Here is a 15,643-nt window from a genome sequence, read left to right as displayed (position 1 = left end):
AATGAATAAGGATGCATGGCACCAAAATTGGGCCAGGAGGTGGTATGACATCATAAAACTACATAGTACCAGTTAAGTCATCTGCAACTTTTAGTATGTTTTATCTTTGAATAAATTATTAAATTGAGGTTAGTGCTAAGCCATTAGGTTCCTAGCCCTATCCCTATCTGTATGCTTGTACATTGCATGTACCCTATTTGAAAGTTTGGTGGTCAGCTGTGGAGGTATTTGTCATGTGAGACAAGGACTTTTTTTCAGATCAAAAAGAGACTCTTGGTTGGAAAGTTAACATCTCAGAGAGAGGACCAAAAGGACCACTTAAATAACTGTGCAGACATGAAACATGACTGTTAAATTAACACCCACCCCAACCCAACATTCATGCAGGAGAGGAAAAATTCTAGCACTAGCCATGTGGATTTGTACTTTCAAACATTGTTGAGCCAGCTGGTTAAAGCTAGTTATTTAGTTCACAAATTCTAAATTTCCAAAATGTTGGATTCAGTGCTGGATTGGTGTTCTATGAATATTTGTAAGATATGCAAAAATGTGTCCTTCGGAGGTTGTAACAGCTTAGACACAAGTGTTTGGACCACCTGCAACATCGAAAAATATCATAAATTTACAACTACGCAGTTAACTGGACTGGAGAGTTGCACTTATAAAATAGCTAAATAAACCAGAGAAGACGTACAAGTCCCCTTTTCCTTTTATGGTAACGGAACGTGTCTGGAGGGGCGGAGCTGTTACAGAAACGTAATAGAAGTGCTCTAAAATCCCGGAAGCGTTGCAAGATGCAATATGTTTAGTTGCAGTTAACGGTGTTTGTGAATAAGATTACGTTTAACTAACGTTACACATTCGTCATACGGAGAAACGCGGAACTGTGACTAACGTTAAACGTCAGAGGATGAGTGTGAGTGAGGAAGAGGAGAAGGTAAGAGCTTTTCATAGAGCTGCACAGCCTCTTTAGCTTAGCAGACACATTTGTTTTAAGCGCCTCTGTCATTCGGGCTCTCATCGCCTTTTATTCTGTTTTTACCTTCTTAACCCATTCAGTCCGGGCTCTCGTCGCCTTTTTTCTGTTTTAACTTCTCAATTCAGGGTCCCGTAGCCCTGAAGGAGAAGGGAAACAGTCTCTTCAAGGCAGGAGACATGCAGGGCGCTGCCTGTTATTATACTGAAGCACTGAAGTTAAGTGAGAGCCAACCAGAGAAGGCTGTCCTGTACCGCAACCGCGCTGCCTGTTACCTGAAGCTGGAGTTGTTTGTCAAAGCAGAGGCCGATGCCTCTAAAGGTAGGATATAGTGACCATACTGATACTTTCCTGATCCATGATTTCAAAACTTTCATTTTTAAAGGGACAGTTCAAAGAAAAGCTCACATGACAATTTTTTTGTTGCACCAAAAAACAAACAAACAAACAAACAAACACTTAGCCCAAGACCAGCATATACAGTACAATGGATGACATAATACCTCACTGATTTTTTTTAAGTTCACCCACTGAGAAAGAAATTAACTATTTTTATTTTTAATGGTAGGTTTCTTGTAACAGTGAGAGACAGAATATCAAAAAGAAAATCACATTAAACAAGATTTAAATTATTTTATAATTCATTGAGTGAAATAAGTATTTGATCCCCTATCAAAACATTACTCAATACTTGGTGGAGAAACCCTTGTTTGCAAGTATAGAAGTCAGCTATTTCTTGTAGATTACCAAGTTTGCATATGTCTCAGGAGGAATTTTGGACCACTTCTCTTTGCAGATCCTCTCCAAATCCTCAAGGTTTTGAGGCTGTTGCTCAGAGCTTCAGCTCCTTCCACAGATTTTCAGTAGGATTTAGGTCTGGAGACTAGCGAGGCCACTCCATGACCTTAATGTGTGTCTTTTTGAGCCACTACTTTGTTGGCTTGGCTGCATGTTTTGGATCATTGTCATGCTGGAAGACCTATCCACAACCCATGTTCAGTTCCCTGGCTGAGAGAAGGAGGTTGGCACCCAGGATTTCATGGTACAAGGCCCTATCCAGCTTTCTGTCAATGTGGTGAAGTTGACCTGTCCCCTTAGCAGAGAAACAGCCCCAAAGCATAATGCTTCTTCCATCATGCTTGATGGCGGGGATGGTGTTCTTGGGCTCATAGTTTGAATTCCTCCTCTTCCAAACATGGCGAGTCAAATTGATTCCAGAGAGCTTGAGTTGAGTTCTCCCAATCATTCAGATGGTCATTAGCAGTAGGCAAACTTGCAAAATCAGTGAGTGATGAAATAATTATTTCCTCCTCTATATTTCCTAAAACACAGAGATAAAATGATCCACAACCCTAATTTATGTAACATTGACTTTATTTATTTTATTTTTTTATTCAGCCCTTGATACTGACCCGGGAGACTTGAAAGCACGATTCCGGAGAGCTCAGGCTTTTCAGAGACTTGGCCAGCTTGACCAGGCCTTTCATGATGCCCAGAGATGTGCCCAGGTGGAACCCAAAAACAAAACCTTCAATGATCTGCTGAGACAGCTGGGGATTCTGATCCAGCAGAAGGTGATTTGAGGCTCTGGTATTAGGTTTGTGTCAGTAAATTTGTGATTCTTCAATAACAATTCTTATCAGACTCTATTTTTTGAAACCCACTAGGCAGCACAACTAAACTCCACGGACGTCCGGGTCCAGCAGATGTTCTCCCTCCTCTTAGATGTATCTGCAAAAGACTCTGACAGACAGAAGGTGTTGACGGCTTATAAGACAAGATCATGATCATATATCCAATGTGGCATGTTTCTGAAAAAGCATTGTGGTCCCTGAATGTATTACAGGCTGCTCAGAATCTAGTGGTATTATCTCGAGAAGAGGCAGGAGCCGAGCAGATCTTCCGTAATGATGGCGTTAAGCTGTCTCACCAACTTCTGCAGTCAAAACTGGAGGATGTTGTCCTTTCAGCTCTGAGGATGCTGGTTGGCTTGTGTACAGGGCATCAGTCCAGGGTCAGTAACACAATGACCTTTACACCTATTTATTGCCTCCCCCCAATCTTGTATCTCAGTTTTTCAGCATTTCTGTTTCCAATCCATCCCATTTCCTGTGCATCAGGGTCTGCCAGGAGACAGTACCCATAAATATCACTTAGTATAACAACAAATCTGTTCTTTTTTATTGATAACAACTATTGATTTTATTTCCAGACTATGGCCATTGTGAATGAGTTGGGGATGGAGCAGCTTTGTACAGTAATGGGATCAGGAGCCCCCAGTGTGTCACTTGCTGCCTGCCACCTGCTGCAGGTGATGTTTGAGGCTTTGATGGGGGGCATGACCAGAGACATCAGAGGAAAAGATGAAGCCATACTTCCTGGTGAGTTGGGACACTAGTCATATTTATGTTTGGTGGAAACACATGACACCTCTAAACCATGCTATCTGTACTCTAACTTTGAAACAGAACCAACTAGGGAGCTCCGTTCAATGTTGCGCCACCTGCTGGAGATGATGCCAGCAACAAATGTGTCAGGACCTGGCAGGGACAGTGCCATCAACCTCCTAGTGAAACAAGTCCCTCGCAAGTCCCTAAAAAATCCAGACAATTCCCTCACGCTGTGGGTAATAGACCAGGGTATGAAAATATTTTTCCAAATCATTATGATATAGTTATTGCTACATTATTTTGATATGTTTATTGCAATTATTTCACGGAAGAAAAATTTCTGGGAAGCAGAAGTCATTTAGATGCTGTTCCTGGAGGGTAATGAATGATAAGGATAATGTTATTGACCCAGACATAGCATTTGATTTGGTTTTCTGATGGGACTATTAGTACTATTCAGTAATGTGTTTTTTTATGTTCATGGTTGATGGTACAAAATGGTGAAAAGAAATCTATCTTCAGTACATGGAGGTGCATTAGACCAGTGCACTTTTAGAGTTAGAGATCTACTTGAAATGGTGATTTATAGGTAAGGGACCACTAATGCAGATTATATCTACCTCTTAACAAACAAAATCTCTTTCAATGTAATTGCTCCAGCATGAGAGGAAAAAAAGACCTGTTCACTGCATGTTTTAGACATTCAATAGTAAAAGCATGACCTGACCCAGATCAATGAAGTACTCATCCTTCTGCAGGGCTGAAGAAGATACTGGAGGTGGCAGGGACAGTGCCTGAGCTCTCAGAAGGACCCCCACTCACAGACAACTCCCACATGAGCTGCTCTGTCTTGCTTAACAAACTGTACGATGATCTTCTGAGTGACGAACAGAGGGAGAACTTCTACAAACTATGTGAAGAATATGTTCAGTGAGTTGACATCTACTCATTCTGGAAGATAAGATAAAACCTTTATTCGTCCCTCAGTGGGGTAGTTGGTAGTTGCTGAACATGACAAAAAAAAAAAAAATCCAACATTTAATTTTTTTTAACTAACATAAAACCTTGAAATCATGATTTTCTGTGCAGGCATCACTTTAGCAACCTGGGTCTTGATGGCAAGCTACGATCTATTCAGACTGTATCAGTGCTTCTCCAAGGGCCTAGTGATGTTGGCAACAGAACTCTGGAGATGTCGGGAATGATGGATGCTGTGATCTCCTTATGTGCCTCCAAAGATGTAACTCACCAGCAGGTAGCAGTGGAGGCTCTTATCCACGCTGCAGGCAAGTCTAAGAGAGCCTCCTTCATCACTGCCAATGGCGTTGCACTTCTGAAGGACCTCTACAAGAAGAGTGAGAATGACAGGATACGTGTGAGAGCCCTGGTGGTAAATGAAAACACCAAAGCAACTGTATTTCTTTATAACATTTGGAAAACAAAATTAGATGTACATGTGGCAGAACTAACACTGGTTTATCATTTAGGGTTTGTGCAAGCTGGGATCAGCTGGAGGGACAGATTTCAGCATGAAGCAGTTTGCAGAGGGATCCACACTTAAGCTTGCTAAGCAGTGCAGGAAGTATGTTTGTCTGTACTGGATTTTTAAATGGATTAAAGATCAGGAGAAAAATGGTTAAAAAACAATAGTCAAAAAGAGGTTTCTTGGATTTTATTTAAGAGGCTGTATCTCTTTCTGTTAGGTGGCTGTGTAATGAGGAGCTGCCCCCGACCTCCCGTCGCTGGTCTGTGGAGGGGCTTGCCTACCTCACATTCGATGCTGATGTGAAAGAGGACTTGGTGGAAGACAGGAATGCTCTCCAAGCCATGTTTGAACTAGCAAAGGTTTGATTATGCATTGTTGCTTTAACTCTTGAGCAGGGGTCTTCTTGTTTATTGTGAATATGCAAAGCTACCAGCATGAGATTTCACACAAAGATAGCTTGATTCTTGTGTAATCTGGTATACCATGGACATCCCTGTTTTTTCTGCATTCTTGCAGTCTGAAGATAAGACGGTGCTCTTTGCTGTGGGCTCCACATTGGTGAACTGCACCAACAGTTATGATGTGGAGAAGCCAGATCCTCAACTGTTGGAGCTGGCCAAGTATGCAAAGCAGCATGTGCCTAAGGAGCACCCCAAGGTAACAAAACAAAGTATCTAACGTCACTTAGTATTCACACAATATCTGATAGTGGATCTGATGCTCTTAAATTATGTTAAATTTGTATTTTTAAAACTGTTTTTAAATGTATCAGGATGGTGCTTCGTATGTGGTGAAGAGGCTGATAAAGCTGCTGGAGGCAGGTATAGTGTCAGCATTGGTGTGTATGGTCAAACAGGAGAGTCCAGCTCTCACAGAGCCTTGCAGAGAGTGTATTGCAAGGTAGGATAATGGTCTATTTTCACTCACTGTCCTCTTTGTAAATTAACATTGATAATGCATTTGTAATGCATGCATTTGCTCTCATGGCAGGGTGTTCTTGGCTTTGGTGGAACGACAAGAAGACAGAGGCGCCATAGTGGCACAGGGTGGAGGAAAGGTAGAGCACTACTATATGTTAAGTTCACATTAATATGAATATCTTATCCAAGAAATTCATATGATTGATGTTGCTGTTTTTTTCTCTTCAGGCTCTCATCCCACTGGCATCAGATAACACAGATGTAGGAAAAATCAAAGCAGCACAAGCACTGTCAAAAATAACCATCACATCTAACCCTGAGATCGCTTTTCCAGGGGAAAGGGTAAACAAAGCATGCAGTCAGCAGCCACTTTGGTTAAAATGTTTATACTGCTTTTGTTGTTTTAAACTTGTGTTTCATTATCAGATCTACGAGGTTGTGCGGCCCCTTGTCAGTCTTTTAAGTCTTGAGTGCACCCTACTGCAAAACTACGAGGCACTCATGGCCCTGACCAACCTGGCCGGCATTAGTGACAGACTCAGGTTGGCCAGTAGGGGGAAGTCTCTCCCAAGAATGCATTCTATTGAAATATGAATATGTTATAAAAATATTTAAACTGACTCCAGACCATCTGTTCATGAAGTATTTTACATAATTGTATTTACATAAGGAAATTTATGTCAAGGAATTAAGTTAACTTGCACATCAAGATTAAAGTAAAATAAAATACATTAACGTATTGGTCAAAAAAATGAATATTTGATGTGTGATAATGCACACAGTCACAAGGTTTTAATGTGCATGGTTTGCACCTCTTTCCCTATTTAGTTCTAATTTCTTGCATTGACATGTTTTTGTGTCCCAGACTAAAGATCATTAAAGAGAAGGCCCTACCAAAAATTGAAGGCTACATGTTTGAGGAGCACGACCTGGTCCGAGCATCTGCCACAGAGTGCATGTGTAATTTAATCCTTAACACAGAGGTGAAACATACATTATTAATAAGAAATGTTGTTCCATGATTTTTTTTTTGAAAAGTCAGGAATAAGAGTACATGCTTGCTCAGGTGCAGAAGCTGTACCTCACCACTGGGAATGATCGCCTAAAGCTGCTGGTGCTCTTCTGTGGTGAGGAGGATGAGAGGCTTCGGAGAGCTGCTGCAGGAACTCTAGCCATGCTGACCGCCGAGCAACCTGAGATTTGTGCTTGCATACCTGGAACAGTAAGCAAATCCCTGCTGCAGATGCCTGATCCCCCACACCTCCTAACCTAAGTAATACATTTACATGGATGTAATATTCCAGTTTTAATTTCAGTGAGACACTTGAATGAAGCACTGGGTCAAATTCTGAAAGTTTAGTTTGGTAGGTGTTTTTGAGGTCATTACTTGGACTCTGTTGTGTCTCATGTTAACCGGAACATCAGCTGAATATTCTATTAGAAGCTCATTTAAACACCTTAATCCAAATATTGAGAACAAGGTCAATAATCAGATTATTACAGTTCATGTAAACGTAGTCTCCCCCACAAAATGTTATAAATCTCATGGCTCACTCGACTCCCTTGACTCCCTCTTGTTCTACTTTTTAGACAACCCACTGGCTGGAGATCCTGCAGGCATTGCTGCTCTGTGAAATATCTGACTTGCGTCATCGGGGAGTTGTCATCGTTCATAACATGATGCAGGCAGGGAAGGATCTGGCTGACAGGCTCATTGAGAGCGAAGTTCTGGAGATTCTCTGTGTCCTGGCAAGGGTTGGAGAGGGCACACCAGAGGCAATCTTGAAGATAGCTCAGACCTGCCTGGACAAGGCTGTGGCTTACGGTATCATTAGGGGTGGGGAGAGAGAGAGACAGACAGAACAGACAATAGGAACTGAACCCTGAAAACACTGTGCATCAAGCCATTTGGCCACTTTTGAAGGTGTGTGTGATTGTGTGACCAGTGGCATCATTACATCTTTCCTGAAAATCAGTTTTGATCTGGTTGGATAACAGATCATCCTGCATTTCAAATGTGTCTTACACTTGGAGCAAAAAGTGACCAATAGAAATATTATCGTGAAAATGATATCAAATTAAAACCGACACATATTTACTGACATTTTTGTCACAAATTAATCTTTTATCTGTGCTTAGATTTTATCATTGCTTAGACTGATTTTATTAAATAGTACTATATTTTCATGCACATTCCCAAAATACACTGAATTGATGTCATTCAAGCAGCATCCTTCGAAAAACAAATTATAGACAAAACTATCCTGAAATGAAATTGTCACTTCTGCCTCATTAGATTTTCATCTGTTTCTGCAGATTCCTTTCCCTCTACTTCCTTTGTATTATTTTTGTTATTATGTGAAGTACAGGGCACGCTCAGCAGCATGATCACCTCCCCATGCTTTTTCACCCACGTGTTGGTGTAGCCTCCCAGTCTATAACAGCATGCCACAAAACCAGCACAGAACAGAAACCACAAAGGCGAAACAGATAGCAGGTGAAACTCATTCCACTGTCCTCAAATTTAGCCCTGCTTTTTAGCCCTGATTTTTTTTTTCTGACCAGACTGAGGACATCTGGCTAATTACAATGACTTATTATTCAACTAGTATAATTCATACAGTATATTATCATGGCAACAATGGCATTTGGGCAACATGAAAGATTTTTTTGCAAGATAGGCTGAACTCGTCCTTTATTTTTCTACTGTTAGTCAGGGTCCAGTACGTGATGATTCTAAAGGCAGGTTAAGTGCGGTTTGCTCTACCTTGCAATAAAGTTGGGGGGTATAGTTCCCCAGGAGCACTGTGGTAGGGAGGACTGGGCCCGTTTACTAAGAATTGGGGGGGAAAAAGCTACTCATGTCAAGTCAGTTTTATTTGTATAGCGCCAAATCACAACAAAATTAATCCCATGACACTTTAAAAGTAGAGTAGGTATAGCACCACACTCCTTCAACGAATGTACTCTCACCAATTCTCCATGAGCAAGCACATCAACTTTTCTTTTAACAGGCAGGAACGTCCGAGAAGATCCAGTCTCAATGGTAACAGTCTTCTGCTTTGACTGGTTGGGGGGGAAGGAGAGCACGGCAGAGACAAAGACAGATATACTTAGGGAAAGGGGGGCAGAGAAGGAGGAAGAGAATGATTGACAGACTGGGACATGATCAGGTGATGCTAAGGGTGGCACCTGGAGCTGCTTCAGGTCTGTAGCCTCCTCCAGCAGCAGCATTGGTCAGGGATGATTGTGCCTTGAATTTTATACCTTAATTTATTCACTTTTTTTTTTTTTTTTTACAGTTATTGTGGACTAATGTTATGTCATGGAAAAAATGATATGATTTCTGTTTAGTCTTACTCACTACGTTCCCACTGTGTAACTGTTTAATTGGTTGCTCTATGTATTTCTGTTCACAACAATGACACATAAATAAAACATCACTATCCCAGCTTTTGTCGTCTCTTAAACTCTCGGAGTTGCTCTATGCAACTGCATGCAAACCAATACATTTTTGCGTGACGTGTAATTACGATATCCTGCTCCTCAGTTCATGCCCTTAACGAGTAGCGGGGACTCCCTGAGTCTACCCTCAGTCTTCAGGCACTCTGGCAGTCAGTCTCACTGCGTGGCAGTGCACCGATCTCGGCTGCAGAAGACAATCAACTCAGATTGTTTGTTTTTTTTAAGTCGAAACAGAGAGGATTCACACTACTTTAAGGCCTTGAAGTTATTGTGAAAAGCGATATTTTGACTGCAATTTTAAAGCAGCATCGCGTTCAGTTCTGATTTTTGTTCGTAGTTATTTTTTCATTAAGTTATCTTGATCGAATTCTGGCACAAATTAAAAAAGGATCAAAAAAGCAAAAAGTTCATTTGTAAGTCTAACCCAAACTAGCGCATTTGTGCCTCCCTTCTGCGCCATATAAGATCGATCGATTGCAAATTACTTATAATGCAAGTTAGGTGATGACGCCATCCAACGACTTTTACGATAGCCAATTGCTACCTTCCTTACTGAGGGGTCCGTCACACTCAGTGTTAACAGAAAACTGCACGGTATGCAACGCACACGTTGGTTCGGTTGTGGCTTCAACGGCTTTGGACAAATATTTGTTCGTGATGAAACAATTGAAGGCGACGACGGCGACACCGTGGACGACATTAAAGTGGTAAAGCCGACACTGCTGAGTCATGGGGTTGGAAGTGGTTGTGAACAAAATACCGGTGAGATTCGTGCGAGCTGGAGCCGGAGAGCATCTTTGCACTTTGATAGTAAGTTCACCATGTCAGAAACGGTTCTGTTACAAACTGTGGAAGCGGTAGAAAATAATATCAGTTCGTAATGTATCTCTCTGCCAGGGGACAGCTGTGTGTGTCTTGCAGGTTTTGGCCTCTCTAGTGAAGGCTGTGGCAGGCGTTTGTCAGAGAGCCGCGGGTTTACAGACGCTGTCATCGGGGAGTCTTACCTGATCCTATCTTTTACTGGCAGAGTTGAGTCCTGGGACCTGGAGGCTGACGAGAAAGTTCTTGCATGGAGCATGGAAATAAATGCCGAGTGCTCTGGTGACTTTTTTTTTTTTATAATGTGACACTTACTTATATTGTATGTTGTGATGTCAAATGTGTATGTAACACTTGTTGCGGCTTCCAGAAATGCCTCTGAATCTCCCATTAGTCCCCGGGGGCTACATAGCCACATCACCTCCTTTTTACCACTCCCTGTCACCTCACCTGAGGGCCAAGAATCTTGCCCTGGGTGCAGAGCATGCCATCCTTCTCAGTGCGACTGGAGTGGTGTACACATGGGGACAGGGCAGGTACAGTTCACTGAAATTCTACCATTTTGGTATTTCTGAGACAGCAGAATGATTTATTTGTTTGTAAAATACCAACAGCCATGGTCAGTTGGGGCATGGTGGCCTCACATCTGAGGATCAGCCAAGGGCTGTGGAGGCCCTCTGGGGGATGCCCATGAGCTGCGTAGCTACAGGAGCGTGGCACACTGTCTGCATCTGTAGGCATCTCACTCACTCAAATACACAAACAAGCATGGGTATGCCCACAACTGGGGAAGTGTGTCCAAGCATGTTTCTCTTCACAGATGGAGGGGACCTATATGTGTGGGGTTGGAATGAAAGTGGCCAGCTTGGACTTCCATCACAGGCTATAAGGCAAACACAGCAGCAAAGCTTCCAACAGGCAGGTCAGTATCAGTTCTCAGACCTGCAGGGTTTAAGAGGGACTTTTGTATTTACTGGGCCATAATTTGAGATGTGATTCACTGTGATTAAGTGTTTAATATGTGGGGGTGAATACATTCTAACATTCAACAGTCCAAGTCACTCTGGAAAATCAACATTCTTTCCTGTAAACATTTTAATGGGATAACATACATGTCTTCTAAGGCAGTTGTCACTGTGAAAACTGTTCTTGCAGTATATCCAGAGTGACGCAGGTATTCTTGGAGAAATCACTGCTGTTGAAATCGGTTTTCAATGCTGGAACTGCCATATCATGAATATCTTTTTTAGAATTTCCTTTTCTCTGGATGGAAAATCAATACAATGATCAATAATGTTACTCAGATTGCTTCTGGTCCCAAATCGTTTCCTCAGATGATGTAACTGGAGGTGTGAGAGAAACTAAAGGGACACTGTCTTAATACTTGAGGTGTCAAACCAAACTATAAAAATACAAAGTGTTAAATACATAATCCCAGGTTTAATTTGTATATGAACCATATTTTTTTTTGTTCCACAAGGAAAGACTATTAGATTTTGTAAAAATGACAAGTCCAAGACCGAGCATGGTCACACACTCAGGTGGGAATGGCTGTTCAGTTCCACCCTGGTTGAGAATATGCAGAGAGACACTACCACAATATTCACTATAAATTAGGGCAAAACACAATAGTCTCTTTGCTTATTTGCATTATCTGTTAATGTCAGCTAAGTGTGAGTGTGTTTTAATGTTATTTTCTAGGGACATCTTTCGTAATGCTAAAAGAAAACAAACATTGAATGATTAACATAGAAAATATTTTTTCCTTCTACCTTCAGTTCAAGTAGTTTTGGAATATTTGCTTAGCTTAGCTGTAGCTGATCCTAATGCATTAGGATCATTCAAATACAGTGTAAACATTTTCACTGAGTTCTACCATCCATTGGTAGATGCATGTATGATGTTGCTATGCACATAAGGAAACAGCTGGTGTGACATTTTTGGACTACCTTGAATTATTGTCAATATGTTATAGTGCCAAAGTCACATTAATTTTTTGAATAAATTCTATCATTTAATTTTTGAATGTCCCTTTAACTGAATAGCATTTTATCCATGTGCTGTGTGCTACTCTTTCAAATGATCAAAAATTGAAGGGACCGTAATTAAACTGTCCCAAGATACCACATCTTCATGTAGAGCTCCAGCTGAGGAAGAGGGACACAAAGAAGTATTCATATCTATCCAGGCATTCCCAGCTCTGTTGGACATTACCCCGTCATGTGATATCAGGACAGTGAGCTGTGGCTCTCGGCACACGGCAGCAGTCACAAGTAAGGTTTCTCTCCTCAATATGTATTAAATAGTTTTATGTAAAATGTAACATGAACTGTATATACCCCCAGTCTATATAATTTTCACAAACATTTGCCTGACATTCATGTAATTAATGTCATCTTTATCTCAACTTAGCCACGGGCAACCTCTACACTTGGGGCTGGGGTAAGCTTAATCAGACCAGTGTAACAGATTGGTGTGTTGCATATTGGGCAATAATTCTGTTCCCTCTCACCTTGAATGATCTTTCCAGGTGGTTACGGTCAACTTGGATTCCAGACTTCATGTTCAGATGAGCCCCGGTGTGTGGAGTTTTTCAGAGAGCAGCACATGAGTGTTGTTGATGTGGTGTGTGGGGCGTGGAACACCTTTGCAGCTGTTGTCCAGGAGGACATAGATGATTCTTAAATATCAAGGACTACCACTGATTTGCAGGGACAGTTGACTTTGCACAACTTACAAGGAAGTGCATGTTTCCACAACAAACAAGACTTTGAATTAAATGTTATTTGTAAAATGCTCTATTTATTCTTCTGCAAACAAAAGGAAACTTGATAAATAAGGAGTTTGGGAGAACATTTACTATAGAAAGATAAAAAGGAAATCACTTAAAAAAATCAGAAGGCTTATATTTTACATATGAAGGCAGTGCAGTCAGTAAAATCATGTAGTTTAAGGCAAATGACTTATTTTTGTAATGAAAAAGAAGAGAAGGAATTATCTGTTGTCCACTGGAGGTCTTCACAACACAATCTTGAATGAACTGGCGAGAAATTAAAATAGTTAAATCCTGTCATAGATACAATACACAATTTTTGAAATGTAATTCGATTTCTAGTCACCTGACAAAATCTGGTGACCTTGAAATGACGTGCTGAAACTCTGACAGGTTAACAGTTCCATCCTTGTCGATGTCGGACTCTTCAAGAATCTTTACAACACACAATGAGAAGTTACCTATGACATCACAACATACCGAGCTAAGCTGCACTGACCAAATTAGAAGACTGCTTTAACCTGCCAGATATCAATATACTGTAAACTTACATTGTTGATGAGCTGTCTCATTTCCTCAGAGGTCAGTCTTGTGTCGTCTGTGTCACCAGTCAGGCAGTTCACCAGCTTCTCAAGATCACCACAATCAAGTGTTCCATCATCATCAAAGTCTGACAATATTGAAATATTGTAATCACTTTAAATGTATCATAATTAACCTACTAAAATTTGTATTAAATAAAAATGTAGCAAGGTGGAACATCAGGTCAGAACTTAAGTACCATCATAACATATTTAGTTTTCAAAATTTACCAAAAATGCGGAATGCATAATGGGATTTGATTTCTGGAGTAGCAGAGTCACTGAAGGCACTCAACAGATCCAGAAAATCCTCAAATGTGAGACTTCCATCCTTCTGGTCTGAAGTTGAGAAGACATGGCAGATTCTTTTCCTGAAAGGGTTGGACTGAGACAGGAACAAGTACAAGGGTCAGTACTTGATGTACTTTTACCAGTAAACAAGGAACACCTCCAGTAAATATGAGAACACAATAAAAATTTCTCTTGTTATACTTCTCACTTTGAGCTCGGGCAGGGTAAGAATCTTCTCCATTGACACCCTGGTGTTTAGAAGGTCTTTTTCATCTTTAGTGAGCAGTTCAGAGAATCTCTTGTGAGCGCTAACAAAAATAAAGATAAAGTAAAGACGACGTAATCGTGCTAATTGATGTATGAGACAAAGTAACTGATGATCACTTACAGAAGAATTTCTTGCTTTGTCAAAAACGTCAGTTCCTGAAAGTCAAAGCAAGCTAAATTAGAATAAAAAGGGTCAACTATTAACCAGGACTAACTATATTTTAAACCCCATGTCTTATATTCATGCTTATTCTGATAGTCTTTTTATTCTATTAAGCGTCATGAGAACTGTAATATAAAAATCACTAAAGTTATAAACGGAAATGCTAACGAACCAAGGCAGCTGGTAAGCCATACCGTACTTTTGACGAGTAAAAGTGTATCTTCATAAACTTAGGCCGATCACAACATACCGAGCTAAGATGCAGTGACCAAACTGCTTAGAGGACTGCTTTAACCTGCCAGATATCAATGTACTTAAACTATACTAGCTTATAGCTTAGCTTATCCTCGGCTGTGTGGCGCAATCTTGTATCACATTTTTGTCACTGAGTGAGTGGAAACTGTTGTGTTATATTTGCATGTGGGATTCTTAAGTTGGGCCACTTACTTGATATTCTGAGAGCAAATCCTTTCCAAGTTGACTTGCCGTTGTTCCCATTTTCTCCTTTCCAACTCGGAAGATGAACTTCTAGTAACCAGGTCACACGAAAAGTCTAGTATGGCTTGACTTCGCTTATTTCCGGTGTTCTTCTTCTTCTTCTTCTTCCTTGTTTTTTACGGCGGTTGGCAACCAACCAGATGGAGCATTACCGCCCTCTTCTGTCCCATCGCGGAACACCATCTTTCCCGACTTCTAACCCCTACAACTAAATCCTACCTCTAAATCCTAAACATAATCCCAAAACCTAAATCCTATCATACAATCCTGTATCCCTCAAATACTCTAAAAGAACCCTAAAACTCTCCCTATCCTCCATCCCCAGAACTCCCTCCAGACTGATCTCACCCCTCCCCATGTTCCTCCACCTGTTCCTCATCACCCTCCTCTCCACCTCATACCTGCCACACCTCAGCAGTACGTTCTCTCCTGACTCTTCCTCACCACAGCCCTCACACAGCCCTGTGTCGTTCTTCCCTAACACCTTCAAAGTCCCGTTCAGCCCACAATGTCCCAGCCTCAGCCTCACCTTCACTACTTCCTCCCTCCTCTGCCCACCTCCACCCCAACACCCTCTTAGCCCGCACACTCCTCTGAACCCTATACAAGTGCCTACCCTTCTTCTCTTTGTTCCACCTTCCCTGCCACATGTCCATCACCCTCTCCCTCATGATCACCTTCACCTCAGCCCTACTCACCCTCACATTCATCTCCGCTGTCCTCTTCACTAACGCCCCCTTTGCCAACTCATCTGCCTTCTCGTTCCCCTCCACCCCCACATGTGCTGGTACCCATAAAAACCTAACCTGACACCCCCGCTGAACTATCCTCGTGACTGCCTGAAGAACCTGGTACAAAACATCCTGACGACTACCCGTGTGACATGACCTGATGCTAGTTAGGACTGCTGCTGAATCTGAGCAGACCACCACCCTCCCCACTTGTGTACACTCCACCCACCTCAGTGCCACCAGCACCGCTACCATCTCCACTGTGTAAACCCCCAGCCCATCT

General features: G+C 41.6%; 3 protein-coding genes across 7 annotated transcripts; 2 read left to right on the top strand and 1 right to left on the bottom strand.

The window, feature by feature from the left end:
• Nucleotides 1-779: 779 nt before the first annotated feature.
• unc45a (unc-45 myosin chaperone A) lies at nt 780-9,253 on the top strand. 3 transcript variants are annotated; one of them, XM_086208305.1, is made up of 19 exons: nt 780-937; nt 1,060-1,297; nt 2,375-2,550; nt 2,644-2,733; nt 2,823-2,990; nt 3,189-3,357; nt 3,445-3,615; nt 4,125-4,296; nt 4,456-4,756; nt 4,854-4,948; nt 5,070-5,211; nt 5,369-5,509; nt 5,625-5,752; nt 5,843-5,909; nt 6,001-6,114; nt 6,199-6,314; nt 6,638-6,755; nt 6,839-6,994; nt 7,363-9,252. In XM_086208305.1, exons 1-19 carry the CDS (start codon nt 911-913, stop codon nt 7,657-7,659), a joined length of 2,886 nt encoding a protein of 961 aa, XP_086064431.1. In that variant the 5' UTR covers nt 780-910; the 3' UTR covers nt 7,660-9,252. The 3 variants fall into 3 exon arrangements, with proteins under 3 accessions (XP_086064431.1, XP_086064432.1, XP_086064433.1); XM_086208306.1 differs by having other exon boundaries at nt 1,105-1,297; nt 7,363-9,250; XM_086208307.1 differs by lacking the exon at nt 3,445-3,615 and having other exon boundaries at nt 7,363-9,253.
• Nucleotides 9,254-9,786: 533 nt separating this feature from the next.
• Nucleotides 9,787-13,099, top strand: rccd1 (RCC1 domain containing 1). 3 transcript variants are annotated; one of them, XM_086208309.1, is made up of 8 exons: nt 9,787-10,047; nt 10,135-10,338; nt 10,427-10,592; nt 10,671-10,789; nt 10,877-10,978; nt 12,177-12,329; nt 12,469-12,498; nt 12,587-13,099. In XM_086208309.1, exons 1-8 carry the CDS (start codon nt 9,834-9,836, stop codon nt 12,739-12,741), a joined length of 1,143 nt encoding a protein of 380 aa, XP_086064435.1. In that variant the 5' UTR covers nt 9,787-9,833; the 3' UTR covers nt 12,742-13,099. The 3 variants fall into 3 exon arrangements, with proteins under 3 accessions (XP_086064435.1, XP_086064434.1, XP_086064436.1); XM_086208308.1 differs by having other exon boundaries at nt 9,788-10,047; nt 12,153-12,329; XM_086208310.1 differs by having other exon boundaries at nt 9,819-10,047; nt 10,131-10,338; nt 12,153-12,329.
• cib1 (calcium and integrin binding 1 (calmyrin)) lies at nt 12,893-14,735 on the bottom strand. Its single transcript, XM_086208311.1, has 7 exons — nt 14,579-14,735; nt 14,090-14,124; nt 13,910-14,009; nt 13,642-13,795; nt 13,381-13,499; nt 13,176-13,264; nt 12,893-13,096 (listed from the first exon to the last, which is right to left on the bottom strand). The coding sequence occupies exons 1-7, from the start codon at nt 14,627-14,629 to the stop codon at nt 13,075-13,077; spliced, it is 570 nt and encodes a 189-aa protein (XP_086064437.1). The 5' UTR covers nt 14,630-14,735; the 3' UTR covers nt 12,893-13,074.
• Between the last annotated feature and the right edge of the window lie 908 nt (nt 14,736-15,643).

Source organism: Aulostomus chinensis, chromosome 7 (genome assembly GCF_037954235.1).
Source record: "Aulostomus chinensis isolate RoL2024-O1b breed Wild chromosome 7, RoL_Achi_v1.0, whole genome shotgun sequence".
NCBI classification, from domain to species: Eukaryota; Metazoa; Chordata; class Actinopteri; order Syngnathiformes; family Aulostomidae; genus Aulostomus; species Aulostomus chinensis.
Note: the sequence above shows the minus strand (reverse complement) of the source record. Positions and strands in the feature narration are given on the sequence as shown.

Coding starts and splice junctions, on each gene's coding strand:
- unc45a (XM_086208305.1), top strand. CDS start 911: ATGAGTGTGAGTGAGGAAGAGGAGAAG. Junction 6,115..6,198: donor TCGCTTTTCCAGGGGAAAGG/GTAAACAAAGCA, acceptor TTTCATTATCAG/ATCTACGAGGTTGTGCGGCC. Junction 6,756..6,838: donor ATTTAATCCTTAACACAGAG/GTGAAACATACA, acceptor ATGCTTGCTCAG/GTGCAGAAGCTGTACCTCAC.
- rccd1 (XM_086208308.1), top strand. CDS start 9,834: ATGCAACGCACACGTTGGTTCGGTTGTGGCTTCAACGGCTTTGGACAA. Junction 10,593..10,670: donor TACACATGGGGACAGGGCAG/GTACAGTTCACT, acceptor AAATACCAACAG/CCATGGTCAGTTGGGGCATG. Junction 12,499..12,586: donor CCTCTACACTTGGGGCTGGG/GTAAGCTTAATC, acceptor TGATCTTTCCAG/GTGGTTACGGTCAACTTGGA.
- cib1 (XM_086208311.1), bottom strand. CDS start 14,629: ATGGGAACAACGGCAAGTCAACTTGGAAAGGATTTGCTCTCAGAATAT. Junction 14,125..14,578: donor ATTTGCTCTCAGAATATCAA/GTAAGTGGCCCA, acceptor TTTGACTTTCAG/GAACTGACGTTTTTGACAAA. Junction 13,265..13,380: donor TGAGACAGCTCATCAACAAT/GTAAGTTTACAG, acceptor TGTGTTGTAAAG/ATTCTTGAAGAGTCCGACAT.